General features: G+C 60.9%; 1 protein-coding gene across 5 annotated transcripts in view; it reads left to right on the top strand.

The window, feature by feature from the left end:
* Nucleotides 1–20,222, top strand: part of TNRC18 (trinucleotide repeat containing 18) — a 51,180-nt gene that overhangs the window by 3,590 nt on the left and 27,368 nt on the right. For all 5 annotated transcript variants that reach the window (XM_038186687.2, XM_038186689.2, XM_038186688.2 and 2 more), the window contains 7 exons: nt 12,341–12,466; nt 12,807–14,636; nt 16,950–17,052; nt 17,215–17,420; nt 17,632–17,778; nt 18,282–18,466; nt 19,386–19,809. In XM_038186687.2, the coding sequence (XP_038042615.1) occupies nt 12,341–12,466; nt 12,807–14,636; nt 16,950–17,052; nt 17,215–17,420; nt 17,632–17,778; nt 18,282–18,466; nt 19,386–19,809 (3,021 nt within the window). Of the gene's footprint in view, nt 1–12,340; nt 12,467–12,806; nt 14,637–16,949; nt 17,053–17,214; nt 17,421–17,631; nt 17,779–18,281; nt 18,467–19,385; nt 19,810–20,222 lie in introns of those variants that run through there.

Raw genomic sequence — 20,222 nt, 5'->3', positions numbered from 1 at the left:
CGGCTGGCCGCGGGCTCTTGGGGCTGCGGCCCCATTCCCTCACCAGCAGGATCCAAGAGATTTCTTCCTGGTTAATTTTCCTCACTGGTTGATTTTTTTTCTTTTTTCTTTCTTTTCTCTTTTTTTTTTTTTTCCCTCTCCTTTCTTTCCCCTGGGTGTGGAGAGGTGACTCGGAGTTTACTTTAGGCGTTGGGAGGGTGACAGGTTTTGCAATAATAAACCTGCTTTTCTCCCAGCCGCCCGGAATGAATGACTTTGAAATTTGCAAACCTGATTGCCAACATCTGCAGAGAAGGAAGCAGCCCGAATCGGGAGAAAAGATTTATTAGTTTTAGGCTAGGTGGCAGTGCCAATTTCCCAGGTGCGAAGAGGAGAGGTGTAAAACCAAAGAGCTATGAAGCCAAGCACATGGGCAAACACCTTTTCCTTCTCCCCTTTTGTCTTTATATTTTTTTACACTTTTTTTTTTTGTCCTCCACTTTTTCCTTTTTCCTCCCCCACCCCCTGCTTAAAGCAGCACGCAATCTCTGCAGAAAAAAATTCATCTGGACAATCTCAAGCCAAACCCTCATGCCTTTTTTTTTTAAGTTTTAATTGGGTGGCTCTTTTTCTCTCTGCATGTGTTTTTTTTTTTTTTTTTTTTTCTTTCTCCTCCAAAGTTTCCTTTTCAGGCGCTTCCCTGCAGCCTCGGCAGGGAGGCAGGAGGCGAGTCCCAGCACCCGTGCTCGGGCTGGCCCCGCGGGCGATGCTCCCCTTTCAGCTCACCCCACAGCCCTTTGCTGGGGTGCACTGCTGTATTTTTAAATTCACTGCTGTATTTTTAATTTTTCTTAAAAAATTCCCTTCCCTGGCTCCAAAGCCTTCCAAAAATCCCCCTCCCTCCGCCGTGCCCGGCTCCGTGTCCTCCTCGGGGTGAACGCTTAATATTGGGGTTGGCTCGGGCTCGGCGATTTGCATTTGGGGGAAATTGTTTGAAAAAGACGTGCGTGGTCGGTCCCTGGTGAAACTCCCGTTGTGCCGCGACAGTTGGTAGGCAGGGATTTTTTTTTTTATTATTTTTTTTATGGCTTTAACAATATCGTTTGAAACGATGATTGCTTCCTGCTATGGAGAGGCCTTTTGTGGGGTCGTGTTTGCAGCGTTGACGGCGGCGTGGGTTTTTTTAATTTTAATTTATATATATTTTTTATTATTGCCTTTTTTTGGCGGCGTTTTTTCGGCGGGGCGGGCGGCAGCGGCTGGTGCAAGGGGTTAAGAAAAAGTGGGCAGGAGGCGAAGCCTTTAAATAGAGCCAGCTCCAACCAACCTCTGCGCACCGCCGGGCTGAAGAAAAGAGGCTGCCGAATCCGTCCCAGCGTCCTCCCAAAATAAATACGCCCCGGTAAAAATAGCACGATTGGCCATATTTGAGGATCCATCCAGCTCTCACCGGCACCGATGCCTTTATTTTCCTCGGCGCAGGCCGAGCCTCCCGGCCCCCTTTTTTTGGGGGATTTTCTGTGGGTCCTCGCCCTCGAGGCCGCGTTTTGGAGGCCGGGAGCCCTTTGTTTTGGGGTGTGTTGGGGCTGTGCTGGGTTTGGGGGTGTGTGGTGGTGGAGCTGGGGTGTTTTGGGGAGCCTTCCCCGGGGAGGAAGGGGGAGGCTGGCGGTGGTGTTTTGGCCCAGGCCGTGGCCGGGAGGAGGGAGGCTGCGTGTGAGGGGAGGCCGCGGTGGATGGTGGTGGAGTCCATTAGGGCGGGAGCTGGCTCTTTGGGGCCTCAGGGTGGGAAATCAGAGGGGTTTCTGCCTCAGTCCCATCCCCACACCACTGTCCTGGGGTACAAATGGAGCGAGCGGCCTGGCCTCGGCCTGATCCGGCACGGGCGTGGGGTTTTTGGGGAGCTTTGGGGAGGTGGAGGCTCGTGAGGGGCTGTGGCTGTGCTGGCAGTCAGACACTGAGTTTAATAATAATAATAATAATAATAATAAAATCTGCTTTTTGTTACGTCCTGAGGTATCCGTTCTTGGGTGGGTGTCTGGGGTGTGTGCGGGGGCCGCCCCACAGCCTGCCTTTTGCTCACGCAGCCTCTTCCCCTAAATCCTGCCTGAGAAATGCTTCCCCGAGCCCAGAAAAAGGGACAAACGGGGCCGAATTTCCCTTAAATCCACCTCAAGAGCAGCCCCTAAAAGCAGAGCAGCCGGGCAGAGGGGAGCGATCCATCTTAGCTCGTTTCCCTGCCTCCCCATCAGCGTGCGCACCGAAACGCGGGGATTATCGGGGTCAGAAACCAACCCCCAGCTCCTCGGCTCCAGCTCGGGGAGAAGTTTTCCAGCACAGCAGCGTCGGGGGAGGAAATACCCAGCGCCTGGGGTCACTTTGCTGTGCCAGCAAAATCCCCCTGCAGGCACCCTGCTCGCGGCGGCGCGGGGCTTCTGCTGAGCCCGCACGTTCCTGCAGGCTCTCGGGGCGTGCTGCGGCACGGCTCCCTTCTTATTTTTGGTGATTTTTCTTTTTTTTTTCGTGATTTTTCTCTTTTTTTGGGAGCTGCGGGATGCTGCGAGGGGAATAAGGCTGTGCGTAATGGCCCTTGAAATGGCCGTGCCCCCCTCCCTGCCCGCCCAAGGGGTGGTGCACGGGGGGCTCGGGGGGGGCCCGGCCCTGTAATGCTGCCAGGGGTGTGGATGGGATGGGAGGTGTGTGTGTGTGTGTGTCCCCATCACATAGGGCCCTGGTGAAATCGGATGCTCGCCCATACATCATCCGTCAGGGCAGTGAGAGTGGGTGTGTGTGGGGCTGGGGGGTGTCGAGCTGTCCCTTACAGCCCCTGTCTGTGGGGACAGAGGAGATGCTCAGCCATTAAATGCTGCCCCCGCGGCTCCCCGGGCTTTCTTGTACTGTGAGGGGGAAAAATTCTGTGGTTTTGGGGGTGTCCCACAACATGCTGTGAGGACAGGGCAGGCTTTGTGCTGTGGGGAGGGTGTCCTGGTGCCGGCAGCCCCCTTGTCCTGGCGGCTGGGTGGGCTGTGGGGTGGCACCTCCGTCCCCAGACCCCATCAAATTCCCATACCCAGTGCCCAGAGCAGGGATGTGCTTGGTGCTGGTGGGCTGTGGTGGTGGACAAGAGAGAGGGGAGGGTATGTGGGGCTTTCTGGCCCCTTCCCAGGCTGAACGGTGGCACTACAGAGACCTGCTCCATCCGCAGGGCTCGCTGTGTCCCCCAGCACCAGAGCTCCTTGGCAGGGCTGCCCCAAAGCCACCAGCCCCGACTGGTGATGTGCTGGGGAAAACCTGACCCAGAGAGGACGTTGGTGCTGGAAATCCTATCCTGGGGCACGGGGGGAAGGTGCCCACGCTGGGAGCAGCTCCGGCGCTTTCCCAGCAGCTGTTGGAGACCGGGGAATTGCCGGGAATTGATCTCCCTGCTGACAGGGTTAGCCAGAGCAGGGCTTTCGTAAGGGCGATTTCACATCTCCTTCCTCGGATAACCCAGGCTGAAGCTGAAATTAGTGTCTAATTACACAGCAAATAGCCCCGACCCTGCCGTTTCGCCATCTTTTGGCGAGTAGGGAACCGAGCGCCGTTACTGGTCATTAACCTGGTGGGAGCTGGGCAGGTGAGCTGGGTCTGTGTGTGGGTCCTGGTGCATCAAGCATGGGTCAGCGAGTGGCAGTAGGGCCCCGTGCACCCCAAAACCCATCGGGTTGAAGCTCGGGGTGGGCACTGCTGCACGGACTTGGGGCTGGCCCAGTGGGTTGCCAACGCAGAGCTCGGTCGCGCGATCCGGCATCACCCTCTGATGGTGCTGGAGACAAGAGCCCGCTTTGTTCTGCCCAAACTGATGGCACAGCAGGCGCTAAACCCACCCAAAAACGTGGGTGGGGTGAGGCAGGGGGGCTGGGTTTATGTTTGGGTGCTTTCACCCTCAAAAAAGGGCTCGCCGCAAGCAGTGGGATGGTGCAGCTGGGTGTCTGCGGGCCCGGGCAGCCCGCGGTGTGTCTCTGCTGTTGGCTCGCTTCGCTTATCTCTTTCTTCCCCCCAGCCTTTAGAAGCCCAGGGGATGGCTGCCGGCCTCCTCCTCTCCGTCTGCTGTAGCTGACGGTGTTGGGAAGCGAAAGGTTTAGGGCTGGGTGTCTGCTGCCCGCATCGATGGGCAGAAAGGAGAGGCCAGGGAGGGCTCGGCACAGCGCCGGCTTGGTGCAGCGGAGGCTGGCGGCGGTTTAAATCCGGGAAAACTTGAAATCTCAGCAAAAGATGGAAGTGACCTTGGGAATAAACGGCGTTGCCAGCACAGCAGTGGCCAAAGAGCCATTTTGTGGGAGCTGGAGGCAGGCAGGCTGAGCGTGCCGGGGTGGGAGCTGCGAGGAGCGATGCGGTATGGTGGGGAGAGATAACGTGCTTTTGTGGGGGGATAACGGGGGCAGATTTGAAGGCTCCCCGGCCCTTCTCTTGAGATCTGTATCCCCGGCAACTTCTGAAAAGGTGGCTCTTGCTCCTGCCACCATCCATCTTCCCCTGCCACGTTACCGAGAGCAGAGATCCGCTCTTGTGCTTCGCGGTTAGATATATTGCCTGCGCCTTCCTTTCTGCCCCCGCTCCGTTCCAGCGCGCCATTCATTTTCAGCACAATTCCCTGTGGCTTGAATACGCTTTTAATACATTTGCTTTAATTGCTTTTAATAAAATAATTTAAAGGGCTGCCGTGCTTGGGAGGAAGGGGTTTGGAGGGATTCAGCTCTCGCCCTTGCTGCTTGCGCTCTGCAGGCAGCGGCGTTGGCCGCGTGCGAGTGGAGCAGCGCCCACGTTACCCCGCGGAGTCCCCGCGGTTCCCGTGGCCTCCTGCCCCTTCTGCGCCACGATCTCCGGGGCGAGGAGGAGGATTTTTTGCAGGGAAGGCTCTGGGCAGGCTCCATCCCGGGGCTCCCGGCCGTGGTGAACCCCCCGAGCACCTTTCCCCCCTCGTTGCACTCGGCCGGGCGCGCACATCGCGCTCCGCTCCCTTTGTGCGCCGCGCGCCGGGGTTTCCCTTTGCAATCCCAGCGCTACAGCGGGGCTGTCGGCGTAATGAGATTAGTGACACAAAGCGGCGATTCTTCGGCTGCTTTTCATGTATGTTCAGGGCTTGTGTGGGATCGGAAATTCCTACTTTCATCAGATGAGCCCTCTCTGTAACTGTTCTGCGGACGGACCTTCCTTCCCTCGGCTCCAGCGATGACATTCGTGTTGGCACAAGCGTTTCAGACTTTCCCCTCCCGCCCTCCTCTGCCTCCGCGTCTTCCCCGCCTGAGCCATTGTGAATTTTATCTCAGTGTGAGTTTTATCTCATTGTGAATTTTATCTTCCCTTCCCTGAATCTCGCCGTCAGCCCACACCGCTTCCATCTTGTGGAGAGCTGGAGAGCTCGGTGCCCTTCCCTGGCCAGGCTACGAGCTGCTCTAGGAGGGGGAAGGCAAAAGGTGCTCTAGGATTGTGTAAATGCTCCTTGGTTCCCCTCTAAGTGTGCGTGTGCACAGGCAGGAGACACACGCAGGGCTTCACTTGATGGAGGGCTCGGCAGGGGCTGCCTGTCCCTGCCTTGTCTCAGCCCTGTGTCATCGGGGCCAGGTTGGAAATTTGTCAAGGGTCCAAAGGCTGTGCTTAATTTTGAATGCGGATTTGCATAATTCATCAGGAATTAAATCACACCGCCATAATATTTGCCTCTGCGCTCATCTCCGTGGATCAGGGGCGGGGAGGCGAGCGGTGCTCGGGTGCAGGTCCCCCCCGTGCTCTGCGCCTCCCTGCTGCAGGAGCGTGGGCGATGCTCGGGGGGATGCAGGGCACCTGGGGAGGGCAGGAGCTGAAAAAGGGCTGAGCAGGGGAGAGGGGGGCAGAGGCTGGGCTTTTGAGCCTGGTTTGCTAAGGAAAAGAGGCTTACGGGATCGTGGTCTGTCCGCGGGTGGTGTTCTTCCAGCCCAGATGCCCGCAGCCTGCTGCTGAATTTCTCCTGGGGTGGTTTTGGGGTGCTGTGGGGTCTGGGTTAGGGCAGTTTGTTGGCACTAGCGGGTGCCTCGGGCTTCACCATGTGCTTGCCCTGTCCCAGCTGCACCACATCCAAATCGTGAAGCTGGAGTGGATCAGACCTCGTTAGCTCATCACTGCTAAACGAGAAGCTGGTGAGGTGCAGGATGCGAGCAGTCGGTGCCGGAGCTCCCCCGAACATCTCCATCCCGCACCGTGAGATCCTCTGGGAAGCCGTGGCCGTGGCACGGAGCTGGCAACGCCGAATCTGGCGGCGTTGGACCAACGCTGGCTCTCCTCGGCGGCCGTTTGGGGAGATGGAAAGCCGAGGGGAGGAGAGGGCAGGTGGCATTTACCTCCCCGGCTTCTGGCGGGCGCCCCGGCGCGCGGCTGCGGGGCTGGCTCCTGCCCATCACGCAGCGGTGTTTAATTTCTCAATGGGAGGGCAGGGAGATAATGCTGCACGGTCCCATTTAACCTGCTGGTGACCTGGTCTTAAGTCATTGTGGCTGAAAATAGACTGCGTTCCCTCCAGGGCATGGCTAATGGCTCTGGGAAAGCTGGGATCTCTCTTTGAAGGCTGACTTAATTGCTGCTGGCAGGCACTCGGTGCAGGTGATGTGGGGACCGGCACCCGTGCCATCCCACAATAACCTCCCCCCACCGAGCGCCTGTAGCTCTCCTGGCTCTGGCAGCAGGTAACGAGCTCCTTTCTAACGAGCGAGGGCACGGGACGCGTGGGCGTAGCTGGGTTAATTGCACGGGCAGGGCTCGGCGAGCCGCGGGGGCCCGCTTGTTTGCTGCTCCTGCGCCCATTTTGAGTAATTAAAAAAAAAAATCAGGAACGACGAAGTAAAAGGAATTGGGTTACGTTCCTGGGCTTAGGAAGGATGCTGAGCACACGCATCTGACGGGTACGTGTCCTTGTTGGAAGCAGGGCCAGCCCTAGGACCCCCGGGGACAGCTTGGACCCCAAGGATTTTTGGGCAGGTCACTGGGAGTCCTGCTAGAGCGGGCTTCCAGCAGCCAGGTTGCTTGTTCCTGGGGATTTTGGTGGGCAATCAGGGAGTTAAATGAGTATTTTTTAATTTCCACACAGCGTCTTGCAGGACACGGAGCTGGAGAGCGCGCCGATCGCTGTGCAGATGGGAGGGTTTGGTGGGCGCCCGCGGGGCACCGGGATTAATTACTCCTCCATCACAGGGGAGGTGTCGGATGTGGCTGGGGGCGCAGAGGAGATGCTGCAGCACTCGGTGCTGGCCCGGGAGGGCTGACACTGTTGGGCTGTTCTCATGCTTTTGGGGTTGATGTGGGGCGGGTGGGACCAGCTCGGCTGTCCTCGGAGCGGCCGCAGCGGTGCCAGGCACGCAGCCTTCGGCGATGCTGCGACCTGGCGAGCGGAGAGGGACGAGCCTGCTGGTGTCTCCAGATTGAGCTGTCCTTGTGTAAAACAATTGGCCAGGAAATATCCCCGCCGCCAGCTCCCCCTGCCCTCTCCATCCCCTGTGGGCTGAGAACACAGTGGGAGCACGGAGAGCTGCTGGGGAACGGGGGCTGAGCGGGGATGTGCCCAGCGGGATGGTTTCCAACCTGGCATGAGGGAAAGCCACCATCCCTCTGCTAGCGGGATGCGTGTCCCCAGCTGGGGACAATCCTTTGGGGCATCCTTGAAGCTCTGACACCTCGCGTTGCGTTTGCTTGTCCAGGCAGGGGCTGAGTCTGCAAGAAGCCAGAGCGCACGAGCGCAGTCCCTTGAGTGCTCGTGGCCGCTTCTTCCCTTTTTCTTCCTCCTCCTCCTCCTTTCTGGGACTCGGGAGTGCTCCCGGGTGAGCAGGAGGTGAGCTCTGGAGCTGGGCTGGCGGCAGGGAACCCCGCGTCCTGCCCCGCTGTGTACTTTGGCCGCGGTGATTCACGGCTGGAGGAGCGTGGCACGGCCGCCTGCCCGCCCGGGGCGCGCGGGCTGCCCGGGGAGCGCGTGGCGTTCCCGTGCTGACGCAGCCGCCAGCAGTAGTAAATATTGAGCAAGAGCCGCGTAAAAATAAAACAGCCTGGACGCGGAGTCCCACGTGGAATGAAATAAAATTAAAAGACAATAGAGGTCTGCGCCGGGCTGGGCTCTTAGGGCAGTGTTTTTTTGCAGCATGGTGGTGGTCGGGCCGGCGAAGGCGGGGAGCACAGCCCTGCTCCGGAGGACCCCGTGTGTCTGCAGGGACCGCAGCTCTCCTGCAGAGATGGAAAGGAGTTAAATTGACCGGGCTGTTCTGGATGAGACCGGAGCCCTTCAGGGGACACAACTCGAGGCTGTAAATCCAGCTCTTAGAGCAGCTGCCAGCCCCGTGGCACGGGGTGCCAGCGGGGTAGGGGCAGGTTTTGGGGCAGAGCAGCTGCAGGGGGCTGCAGGGACGGGGAGCGGCTGCGCTCCGGGTGCATCTGATCCGGGGGCTTTGGTTTCAGCCCGCCGTGTCCGGGGGCTCGTATCGCTGTCGTCTCGTGTATGGCAGCGAGTCAAGGCGGCTCCGGTGCCTTGGGTGTCACTAGAGCCACCCTGGCAGCCAGGGGAGGAGGTGGCAAAGATTTACGCCGTCAGCACTCCTGGCTTGCAGCTGCTGGCGAGCCGTAGGCGCGGGCACGAGGAGTGGCCACCGCCGTGCTGCGCGCCCCTGGGGCTTGGGGTGTGCCAGGGGGCGTCCCAAAAAGGTCTCCCCCATTAAGGTGGCAGGAGGGGACGGGGGTGCAAGGGTGATGGTGAGCATCGACAGCCTCCTTTGGTGTTGTGGGGACAGGCTGGCTGCTGGATCCTCGCCCTGCTTGGGTCTCTCTGTTCCAGTCCCTGCTGGGGAAAGGGGACAGCTGGGGGTGGAAGCGGTTATCCAGCTGCCTGCCCATGGGCTGCTGTCCCAGTTGGCTGCTGTGATGTGCTGTGGGCTGGAGTGGGGGAGAGGTGACCGTGTTCCCGGTCAAGGGCTGCAGCTCCGAGTGGCCGGGAGAGATCCTGGTGGCGAGGGGGCTGCGGTCGCCCTCGGATGTCCAGCACTGAAAACACCCAGTGGAAATGAACCTGCACCGCTGTGCTTCCCTTCCCTGATCCCTTACACTCTGGGTTCAAGCTGTGGGGTGAGGACTTTTTAGCTGGGGCCCCTCGGTGTCCGCAGCCCCTTGCGTCACCCCAACCCGCTCCCGCTGCCTCGTGGGCTGGGGAGGAGAGGCGAGGTGCTGGCGGTTGGCAATATTTCATAAGTGGCAGAAACCCGTAACGGGCAGACGGGTGCAGGGGCTGGGGGGGGTTACTTCACCTCTTCCAGGATCTTCCGGTGCTGGGGTTGTGGTTTTTCGGGCAAAAAGGGCTCAGGCACGGGGCCTGGCTTTGGGGCGTGCTGCAGCCAGCTCCGCACGTGGCCACTTGGCCATGTAGGACAGCGGGGCTGTCACACAGCTGCGTCCTGCTGCCCCGTTCCCTTTGAGGGGACAGCAAAGGACCGGAGAGCCATCCACGGCCATGAGCAGAGGCTTTGCAGATGCTGCTTCTCCCTGGTGTGTTGGTGATGCCGATGCTGCCGGGCGGTTGGGAAGGTGGGGAGCAGGTACCCCATGGAGGTGCTGTCTCGGCGTTGTTCCCACTTGCTGCCCGTGGCCCTTGGCAGGTCCCCGAGCGAGCTGTCACCTCCGTGCTGGGCTGGCAGCGAGGGGACGCGGTGGAGGTGCCGTCCGGGCTGGGGTGGAGCAGCTTTCCCAGCACCAACACGCACACGTGCCGCACCAGGCATGTCGTCTGGCTCGTCCTCCGGAGCCCTGTCCGGGGGAAATGCGTGCTCAGCTCCAGCATCCCCCCTCCTGCCCTGCTCTTTCACAACCCTGACTCGTCTGGCTGGGGCAGAATTTCAGGCCTGGGGACTGCCATGAACGGAGGGGCTGAGATGGGAGAGATCCTGCGGGTTAAAAGCTCGGGGCGATGGCTCCTGGCTGCTCTCTCCTCCCGGGGAGCTTCAGGCAAACCCCGAGCGGGCTGAGCATGTGGGGCCCGGCCGCTTCCCCCAGCGCGACCTCCAGCCTCCAGACGTTTGGCGTGCGGTTTGTGCGGTCGCTGCTATCTCCTCTCCCCATCGCATCCCCTCCCGGCGCTGACTCACCCGGCCGTACCTCTTCCCCGGGCCGCCTCGGAGAGCCGGGCGGCGCTGCAGTTGTGGCAGCCAGGCTCAAAACATCTGCCCCCGCCGAGTTCCTCTAATAACAGCCCTCCGTTGATAGCTCCTGCACGAAGCAAGTATGTTTTGGGGGAGATGGAGGCAGGGGAAGATGCTGGGATGTGCCCGTTTTGGAGTCGGGAAGGAGGGCACAAGCATGCGCCCCCGCTCCGTGCCCATCCACCGCCGCAGGGGCGTGGGTGAAGAGGCAACAGGAGCTGCAAGGAGGCTTTTTCCACCTCCCCTGGCTCTTTTCCTCTTTTGGGTGAGGTTTTCCAGCAGCCTCTGTGCTGCTGGACGTGTGTTTTTGGCGTGGCGGGGACAGGGGGCACGAGCAGCGGGCTGCAGGAGCGTGTCCCAGCCTGACGGGGCACGTCCCTGGGCAGCAGGGCTCCTGCGCTGCTCCAGCAACCGCCCTGGCCCCGGGGCAGAAGGAGACGGTTGCGGTTTCCCCCTCTCCCCTCCCTTTCCCCTGGCAGCGGGCCGTGGTTGGGGTGAGCTGTGCGTTGCTCACCGCGGTAGAGTTTCTCCCCTTGGCATCGCTTTCTGGCGTGGAGATGCAAGGAGGAAGCAGCTTGCCCGCGGCCACCTCCTGCGAGCGCGGCTCCTCGGCACCTGGAGGAACCCTATCGCCTCCAGGACCTGCCTGGGGCATTGGGGCAGCAGGTTTTGGGCTGTGAGAGAGTTTTGGGGCAGCCCTGGGAGCAGGAGGACTTCATGAAGGGGTGCCTCGGGGTTGCGTTTCCATCGGGTTCGTCCCCTGGAGGGATCTGGCCCTGTTTTCTCCTCCCTGCCCCTGCTGCTGGTGAGAAATCGGACGAGGCTGCGGGTTTGGGTGATGAGGCAAATCCTTGCACATGCCTGTGCCCTGTTTTTCCCACCTGCAGAGCTTTGGGATGGGCGGTGAGCCCCCGTGCTGGGATGAGGCTTCTCCCAGCCCCAGTGCCTCTACCAGGGGGTGCTGGAAGGGGTACCCAGCACACGGGTTTTGGGGCTCAGCTGGTGCAAACCTGCCCCGTACTGCACCAGGTGGGTCCTGGGCATGGGAGGTGACAGAGCTGGGATGCTCCTCGGCTGTCTCCAGACCTAAGTGGAGCTGGAAATACTCCCGTGTGAGGGTCTTGGGGTTACAAAGGCGAGGAGTGAATGTGTGCGCACTCACGGCGCTTTCACAGGATGAATTGGGAAGTTGTGGCTGCTGGGAGCAGGCTCTGTGTTGAGCCTCGTGGGCACAGCAGCCGGGAGGGGTTGGTGTGAGGGTGATAACACGGGAACAGGGCGAGCAGCAGGAATTGGAGCCTCCTGGAGCCCGCTGGGCTGTAGGTGCAGGTGGGCACTGTGCAGAGGTGCATGGAAGAGGTTGAGGCTGTCCAAATAACGGGTAGCTTAAATATTGGGTAGCTTCACGTGCAGCTTCAGTAGGTTGAACTCCATCTCCTCATGGGTTTTGGTGTGGTTTTGTTTTGATCCAGTTGGATAGGGGACTACTGACAAAACTCATCGTTGCCTGCTTGCTTTCAGTGGGATTGATGCATTTAGGGGGAGTTTGTGGCTAACGGGATCTGAGAGGAAGGGTGGAAGCTGGCAGAGGACTTCAGCGGCTCCTTCGGGTTCTCCTGATGGCTTTGATCCGGTCTTTAAACCATGGCACAACCTGGGAACCTGCTCCTGCCTCAGCAGCTTCTCGGGGCAGAGCGCGGTGCTGGGGTGTGCACTGCGGGACGGGTGCCGTGTGGTGGCAGTGTTGCAGAAGAATTGCTGCCCGTAGCCAAGAGCTTCTTTAATTACCACTATTACCGTGATTGCCTTCACCACCACAACCCTGCAGCTGGTTATTCACATCAGGACGCTGCTGGGGGGGCCCCACTTGCAGCGGAGTCATCCTGTGCCCAGAAAGCAGCACCCTGGGCTCGCAGCGCACCGGCTGCGTGTTTGGGGTCCCTCAGAGGTGCTGCTGGGCGAGGGACGAGCTGGGGGACCCCCAGATGGGTAGCCAAAAGTGGGGAGGACCAGAGCAGTGCCCCCCATCGTGGGCTGTGCCCTGCCTGCTGTGCACGTCCTCGCAGCCCCCGCTGCTGGCGCGCGAGGGACCGCCAGCCCCAACAGTCTGCGCTCCCGCGGGGCTCGTTCCAAGGCGGCGGGGCTGAAACATGTTTCCCTCTTCTGTTCCCGTTTTCCTGCAGGCTTCTCCCATCTGCCTAACGGGCTCTACCCGTCCTACATTCCCCTGAGCCACCTCGAGCCCCCCAGTGCCGGCAGTCCTCTGCTGGCCCAGCTGGGGCAGCACAGCCTCTTCGAGTCGCAGAAAGGTGAGTGGGGTCCCACCTGTCCCACCCCTCGGCCGCCCCGTGGTGCTCAACCTCTTTGGGATAGGGGATGTCGAGGGGAGAGCTGCACCCCCTGGGGTTATCGCCAAGGGATATTTCTTGGGTTTTAGCAATATTGAGGTCTTAAATGTGGCTGTGCCATGCAGCAGACGGGGCTGTCCCACATCCCACCTGGACCACTGGAGGTTCCTGCCCCATCTCCTCTGCCCTGGTCCTTCCCAGCCTCCAGAGTCACTGCTGAGACATCCTAAAAACCCGATCCCTCCCAATTTGCCGCCTCTCCCCTGTCTTTTGTAATCTGGTGTCTGCCTTTGCTCCGCAGATGGCTTCTACCTGTCCAGCCACGCGGGCCAGTCGGCTCTGCACCCGCAGCCGCCCCTCTCCAGGACGGCGAGCAGCCACACGCCGAGCACCCTGCTCCGGGAGAAGGACCTGGGGCAGCTGCACAAGAGCTCGAAAGAAAGCCTGAAGGACCCCGGCGGGAAGGAGCGGGGATGCCGGAGCGACCTCTCCCTGCCTTTTGCCAAGAAGGAGGGCAAGCCCAAGGAGGAGCCGCGGCCCCGCAGCGTGGTGGACCTCACGCAGGACACCAAACCCGACGGCGACCGCAAGGTGAGCGTGGTGGAGAAGGCGGTGAAGGTGGGCGAGCGCCTCTCGCCCTTCCTGGCTGAGCACTTGCCAAACCGGGGCGGAGGCGGAGGCGGCGGCGGTGGAGGAGGCGGCGGGGAACCCAAATCCAAGAACCCGCTGCAGAGCTCGTCCCTCAGCAACTGCAACGGCGGCGGGGACCCCATGCTGAAGGTCCTGGGCGCCGAGCAGGACCGCTGTGCCAAGGACCCCGCTCGGCACGACGAGAACATGAGGCCTTCCGCGCACGCCCACGCCGAGCGGCTGAAGCGGGGCGAGCCCCTGCTGCCCTCGGTGGGCGCTTTGCACGTCTCCTGCAGCTGCCCGTCCCCGCACCCCTCGCAGCCGGGGAAGATGACGCCGGCCACCGCCTTCCCCCCGCAGCCCGTCCATTCCAGCATGTACACCATCTTCCCGCCGGCCAAGGAGCTGGGGAGGGAGCACAAAGTCATCGCCCCCACCTTCGTGCCTTCGGTGGAAGCCTACGACGAGAGGAGCGGGCCCATCCAGATCGCCTCGCAGGCCCGCGACAACAAGGCGAAGGACAAGGAGCTCGGCAAGGTGGGGGTGCTGCAGGCGCCCCCCGAGCGCTGCCTCGCCGATGCCCCCCGCCCGCTCTTGTCCCAGGACTTCTCTTGCCACGGCGATGCCAAAAGGATGGAGGCGCTGAGGGAGAAGGGCTCGGTGATCAGGGCCAACTCCATGGCGCTGAAGAGGCAGGTGGCTTCGGAGCCTTTCCTCAACCGGCCGGGGCTGGGCTCTCCGGAGAGCAGGGAGTTCCTGGCCTCCAAGGACTTGCTGAAGCCGAGTCCGGAGGCAGAGCATCGGCCCTGCGAGCGGGACCGCTTCCAGCGCTCCGGCTCCAAGGAGGCGGCCAAGGTCTACGGCACTTTGGACTCCTCTCGGCAGCACCTGGAGCACGGCGCGCTGAAGCCGCCCGAGCAGAAGTGGAAGCCCTTCGAGATGGGCAACTTCGCCACCACGCAGATGGCCGTGCTGGCCGCCCAGCACAACCACGTCACCCGGGCCGAGGAGGAGGCCAAAAAAGTTTACCTGGACCCCAGCGGCTTGCCCCGCTCCTCGGTGGTGGGCTCGCGGGGCGCCGCCGACGTCCTGCACCCCACCTCCCACGGCGAAGGCTCGGCCATGCAGAGCCTCATCAAGTACAGCGGCAGCTTCGCCAAGGAGACGGCGTCGCGGCAGAGCTGCGGCAAGAAAAGCCCCTTCGGCGGCTTGGGCAACATGAAGTTGGACTCCTCGCAGCTGGGCACCTCCAAAGTGCAGCAGCTGCTGGCGCAGCAGCCGGCGAAGCAGCTGAAGAGGGATCCCGAGAGACCCGAGAGTGCCAAATCCTTCGGCCGGGAGAGCATCAGCTCGCAGGGCGAGGTGGAGGTGAGGCATTTGCCCGTCGGCATCGCCGTGGCCGTGGCTCGGCAGAAGGACAACAGCAGCAGCAGCAGCAGCAGCAAGCTGGCGCCCAGCCTGGCGGACCGGGATCGCTCGCTGTCCCTCAGCAGCATCAAAGGTGGGTTCCCCAAATCCATCCTGGGGCTTTTAGCACGGGTCTGTGGGTGGGTAGAGCAGCCCCAGCGCAGGCTGCGTGGCGTGAGCTGAGCTGGGCATCCTCAGCTCCCTGTGCCTCCTGTTCCCAGCCAAGTTTTGGTGGTAAATCACGGCCAAACGGGGCTCCCTGTGCCAGTCCTGTCCCCATCCTTGGGCTGTGGTTGAGGCTGCACCATCCCTGCTCCAGTGGCACTGGTGTGAGTCTGCCCCGTGCAGTTTGGCTCCTCCATGGACCACCAGCTGCAGCCCAGAGCTTCACGAGGCTGTGGCAAAGCCAAGCTGCGCCCTGTCGGCATCCCGCCTGCCCCGCGGTCCCTGCCTTCCCATTTTTCCCCCGTAGCCTTCCCCATTTTTCTCTTTCGCCCCCCTCTCCGCGTTCCCATCGCCTCCCAGCGCCCTCGAGAGCCGCCCGGGGACCTGGTGGGCAGCACAGGGAGCTGTTTGTTCAGCCCTCGCATCGCCCAGACCCTCCCGCCTTGCCTTAAATGTAATTTACTGAGCCCGGACTAAAAGGGCTGCAAACAAGGGCTGGATTCTGGCAGGCCCACGGGCCTGTTGCTAAGGGATGCAGTTGGCTTTCAGACAGAACACAAGCCTGCTTTTCTCCTCCTCTCGCCCCCCAAAAGCTGTCCATCCCCCCCCCCAGCTTTGTGTGCCGGGAGATATTCATCTAATAACATTAGCTTGCTTGCGCTGAGTGGACGGTGCTTGAATGTTTAGACCTTTTAAGAAGCAGAAAGCAGGCTTTAGCGGGCTAATCTGTAGTATTTGGCAAGTAAAATGCAAGTATTTAGCGCCGGGCATCGGTCGTCAGGGAGACGGGCCCGAGCCTTTCCCCTGTGCAGCAGTGATTGAATTTTTCTCTGCGTCACGGTGGTGGGGACAGAGCCATCATTCAGCGCCGGGACAATCGGCGGTCTGTAGGGAAACGGGACGGTCCCGCTGGCGGGGCAGGGGCTGGGGAGGAGCTGCACGAAGAAGAAAGGCTGTGCGTGCACGGGGGGGGGTGAGGACAGGGCCATAAAACCGCCTGGAGATAGCAGATGATGAGTAATATGGACGGGAGGGAGGGGAGCAGCCACTGATGGTGGGCCGGGGGCGGCTGCTGACCCTTTTTGGGATGGAGAGGTGTGTGCTGGTGTGCAAAGCATCTTCCCTTTCTGCCTGAAGCCCGTGGCAGGAGCCTGGGGAGAGGATGCTGGGCGAGATGTTGTCTCGTTCCTGGATTCCTTCTGACAGTGAAAGCTGAGGGAATTGGAGGCTTGACAGCAAAAAATAAAAAACACACCAAAACCGTGGGCTGTCCAGGTTTGTGGGAATACCCAGCGGAGCCCTCCTTTAAAAGGCTGCCTGTCAGCAGAGCAGGCTGGATGTTACGGGAGGCTGGCTCCTGTGCCAAACCTCAGCCAGATGCCAGAGCCGGGGGCCAGGGTGCAGCCGTGCGAGGCCGCCGAGCCCTGCAGGGTGCAGAGCATCTTCCAGGCTGGAGATGTGCTGGCAGGGAGCACCCAGAGCCAGGGGAACCAAGCACCTTCCTCCTGGACCCACTGATGTCCCTTTAGACCGTCTGGCAGCTCGCTGCAAGCAGGGCTGGGATTTAGGGGTCACCCACAGACAGGGAAACGTGGAAGAAATGTGTGTACAAGAGAGTAGTTGGGGAAAAGGAAGCCTAAAATCAGGCAGCTGGAGACCTTGGGTGAAATGAGAGGGTCCATAGTACCTGCTCCGAGCAGGGCCAGCAAAAAGCAGCTGTGGGTGTGCTTCTTCCTCCCCTCGCAGACACGGCTGCTGCCCTGCCAGGCTGTGTTTTAGGATTCTGGACGAGCCGTTGCTCCAGCCAAACACCCAGCCCCTGTTTTGGACTCCTGCCCTCATCTGCCATCTGTGCCCCTGCCTCACCGGCCCCTTTCCTGTTGCGTGGTCTGGGAGGGGGGGATGCAGATGCCCGCTCCGGGGTTGGATTGCAGCATGCAGCCCTGAGAAAAAACATGTTTTTCTCAGCATCTGTCGTGTTGCTGCTGCCTGTTGCAGAGGGACAGGGCTTTGGAGCACACCCAGGCTGGTTTACGAGAGCAGAAGGAGCCTCTCAGAGGCGCAGCTCACATCCCAAAATACCAATCCTGAGCCGAGTGCCCCCAGGAACCCCTTTTGTGAGAGCACATTGGTCACGTAGGCAGCCCTGCCGTGTCCTCCGGGGTTTGAACCTGGTAGTTTTGAGGAGAGAGAGCTTGTCCTGGGCTGCTGCTCGCCTCTGATGGCTCTGGCTGTCTCCTAGGGCACGGACGCTCGGAAGACGACTGTGGGGACGAGAGGAGCCGCCACCGGGACAGCCACCTCCTGGCAGGGCGGCTGGAGCGGGATCAGGAGAAGCTGCTCAGGTGAGGCTCAGAGGGCAACGGGGTCTCCATCTGTGGCTACCACAAGCCACATTTGGGACCATGCTTGTTTTACAAGCTGGCCCCGTCCCCCTGTGCTCCCCCAGTGCCCCCTAGCACTCAGCGCCTTCCTTCCCTTCTCCCTTTTGCCTCCCCCGTGACCAGAGAGAGCAAGGAGCTGGCGGATTTTGCCCGGATTCATCCCTCCGGCTGTGCCACCAACGGTTTGAACTCCAACCTGATGGTGACGGGAGGCCCGGCCCTGGCGGGCTCGGGGCGCTGGTCTGCAGACCCCGCTTCTCACCTGGCCGCGCACCCCTGGCTCCCCAGGACGGGGAGCCCCTCCATGTGGCTGGCCGGCCACCCCTACGGTGAGTGTCCTGGAGGCAACGACACATCCACGGGGTGCCCACACCGCTGTGATCCACTGCCAGGTATCGCAGAGCGCCCGGTGAGGCTGCTCGTTGATGGCAGGGGGTAGGGAAGGGGGTGTTGTGGAGCTGTCGGGTGGTGGGTGGCTTCTTGCACGGGTAGGAGCTGCCCGTGTCCCTGGAGCTGTGACCGTGCTGTTCCTTCTTCCAGGACTCGGCCACCCTTCCCTGCACCAGGGCATGACTCCAGGCTTCCCCCCTGCCATGGGGGGGGCCCTCCCTTCTGCCTACCAGTTTGCCAGAGACCCACAGTCGGGGCAGCTTGTCGTGATCCCCAGCGAGCACTTACCGCACTTCGGTGAGTCCCGAGGAGGGGAGGAGGCTTTGGAGGTGGCTGGATGGGAGCGTGCGTACCCGTGGGGACCAGCAGCTGCAGCTCTGGGGTGGGTGTGAAGCAGCTTCTCGTTGGGTGCGTTTTGGAGGTGGAAATGTGTGGTCTTCTGCGCTGGCTTCTCATCGTGTGGAGGACCTCATGGGGTTTGGCTCTTTGGTTAGGAGAATCTGCTCTTGGGGTCAGGCAGGGATGGGCAAACCGAGGCTGCCTAGAATCGTAGAAAGAGAGAGCAAAGCAGGAGAACAAATAAAGAGCAAAGCAAGTCGGAGACCCCCCAGGACCTACACGTCAGTGCAAGACAGCACACTTTCCATTTCTGGTTGTGTTTTTGCATAGCTGGATGTCCGGCATCCCCACACCATGAGGTTGGGGTCGATCCACTTCCCCTGAGCAGCCCCGAATCCTCTTACTCTCTATCCACCCCTGTCCTCGCGCCTCCTTGACCATGCCTCTGCTCATTTCCCCAGCGGAGCTGATGGACCGTGCGCCCCCGCTGTGGCCCGCCATGTACCCCCCGACCCGGAGCTCCCTGCAGCACGCTCACCAGCTCCAGCTGCTCTCCCACCAGCAGCTGCTGCGGCAGCACGAGCTCTACATCCTGCAGCAGCAAGCGGCCCACGCCATGGAGCTACAGAGGAGCGCCCAGCTCGTGGTACGTCCTCGGGAGCTTCCAGCTCGGAGGTGGAACAGCCTCGAATTGGGGGGTTTTGGGGGGGAGAGCACAGCCCCGCAGGTGTTGTAGGGGTGTTTTAAGGGCAGGGGTGTGCTGAGAAATGAAGTGCTGGTCCCCAGGAGCTGCGGGATTTAGTGCAGCACACAGAGGTGGGGTGGTGTTAAAGGGGTTTGGCGTCAAGCCCTGGAGCAGCAGTGTCAGGAGAGCACGTGGCTTTTATTCCATCCTTGGGATTGTCTCTGATTTGGGTGGTTTCAGCCCTGGTCCCCTCCAAACAAGCCTCCTGTGGCAGCTCAGAGAAGCAGCTGCGATGCTGGCAGTGAGCTGGGTGCTGGATTCAGCTCCCACCCACCCGGCAGTTTTGGCAGCGGGGAGGTTTCGTCGGGGTGTGTTTTGCACCCAGTTAATTTTTTGTAGTGGTCATCTGGTTCTCAGCCTTCGTTTCACGTGTGTGCTCGCCCGTCTGGAGGCTTAGAAATAGAAACCACTTCTTCCTGGTTGTGATTGAAAGCTGAGACACCCTTCACGTGGCTCCGGGAGCTGGGGCTTCATAAAAAAAAACCTATTACAGACCCCACGATGGGTCCCAGAGCAATCTACATCTGTTCCTGCAGATGCATCCTAGCAGATCATCGTTCAGGAGACCTGTCCTAACTCTGAGCACTTGAACTCTTCTTGTCCTGGCACTTAGGAAGTGCTGGTTTGAGATCAGTGCTCCATCAGATCAGCCTTGTGGTGTCACAGTCAGGAGTGTGTCGCAGTCAGGAGTGTGTTTTTCGATAGGATGAGGTCTATTTTTGATGGGATGAGGTCTGGGTCTTGTTGGGCGGTGGGTCTGTGCCACTTTCGGGGAGCAGGCGGAGATGCCGTGCTGAGTTGTGCTCTGCTCTGCTCGCAGGAGAGGTTGAAGGCAAGCGAGCAGCGAGCGGACATGGAGGAGAAGGTGACGAAGCGGAGCCTGGACAGTGCCAAATCCGGCCTTCCCTCCTCTGCCCCGGGCCTGGTGCACCGAAAACCTCCCGTGCTGTCTCCCAGCGCCTCCACGTCCTACAGCAAGGCTGTGAGTCCACCTCCCCTCTCGCCCAGGGCCTCACCCGTGTCTGTGCTCAAAGCTGAGGTGATCCAAAAGATGGAGGAGCCACCTTCGCAGCCAGCCTACTCCTACCCCGCCACCCCCAGCTCCCATCCTGCCAGCCCACCCCCCGCCTCTCCGCCCCCTGCCCCTGCCATCCCTCCAAAGGAAGAGGCGCCCGAGACGGTGGAGAAGAAAGACCTGGAGCTGGAAAAAGAGGCTGCCGGTCCGTTTCAGGCTTTGTTCCCAGGTAAGAGAGCCCTGCTTTGGCAGAGTCCCGGTGTCTTTGTGCCTGCCTCCCTTTTTCTCCTCGGCTCTTTCCTGCTTCCACCCCTTCCCCCCTAGAGAAAACCACGGCGCTCCTCTATGAGATGCAAGAGGCAAGGACCGGGGTGCTGTGTGGGGCTGGGATCGATGCTGGGGTTGTAGGGGCACCTGGTGCTGAGGGCTCTCTTCTTCCCTTGGGTCGAGCCTGGGTTGGTTCCTCCAGAGCTGAGGTCTCCGTGGGGGAAGGATGCGGGGTCCAGTTGCAGTAGGGTGCTGGGGAGGTGGAGAAGAGATGTTTGGGGGCTCCTGCCCGAGGCAGAGGGTGGCATCGTGGCCAGGAGAGAGGTTCCCCAGCAGCCTCCCTGTGAAAAAGGAAGCGATGAGAGTTGATGGAAG

The sequence above is a fragment of the Anas platyrhynchos genome, chromosome 15 (assembly GCF_047663525.1).
Source record: "Anas platyrhynchos isolate ZD024472 breed Pekin duck chromosome 15, IASCAAS_PekinDuck_T2T, whole genome shotgun sequence".
Taxonomy (NCBI): Eukaryota; Metazoa; Chordata; class Aves; order Anseriformes; family Anatidae; genus Anas; species Anas platyrhynchos.
The sequence above is the reverse complement of the archived record's forward strand: the minus strand, read 5'-3'. Positions and strand labels throughout refer to the sequence as shown.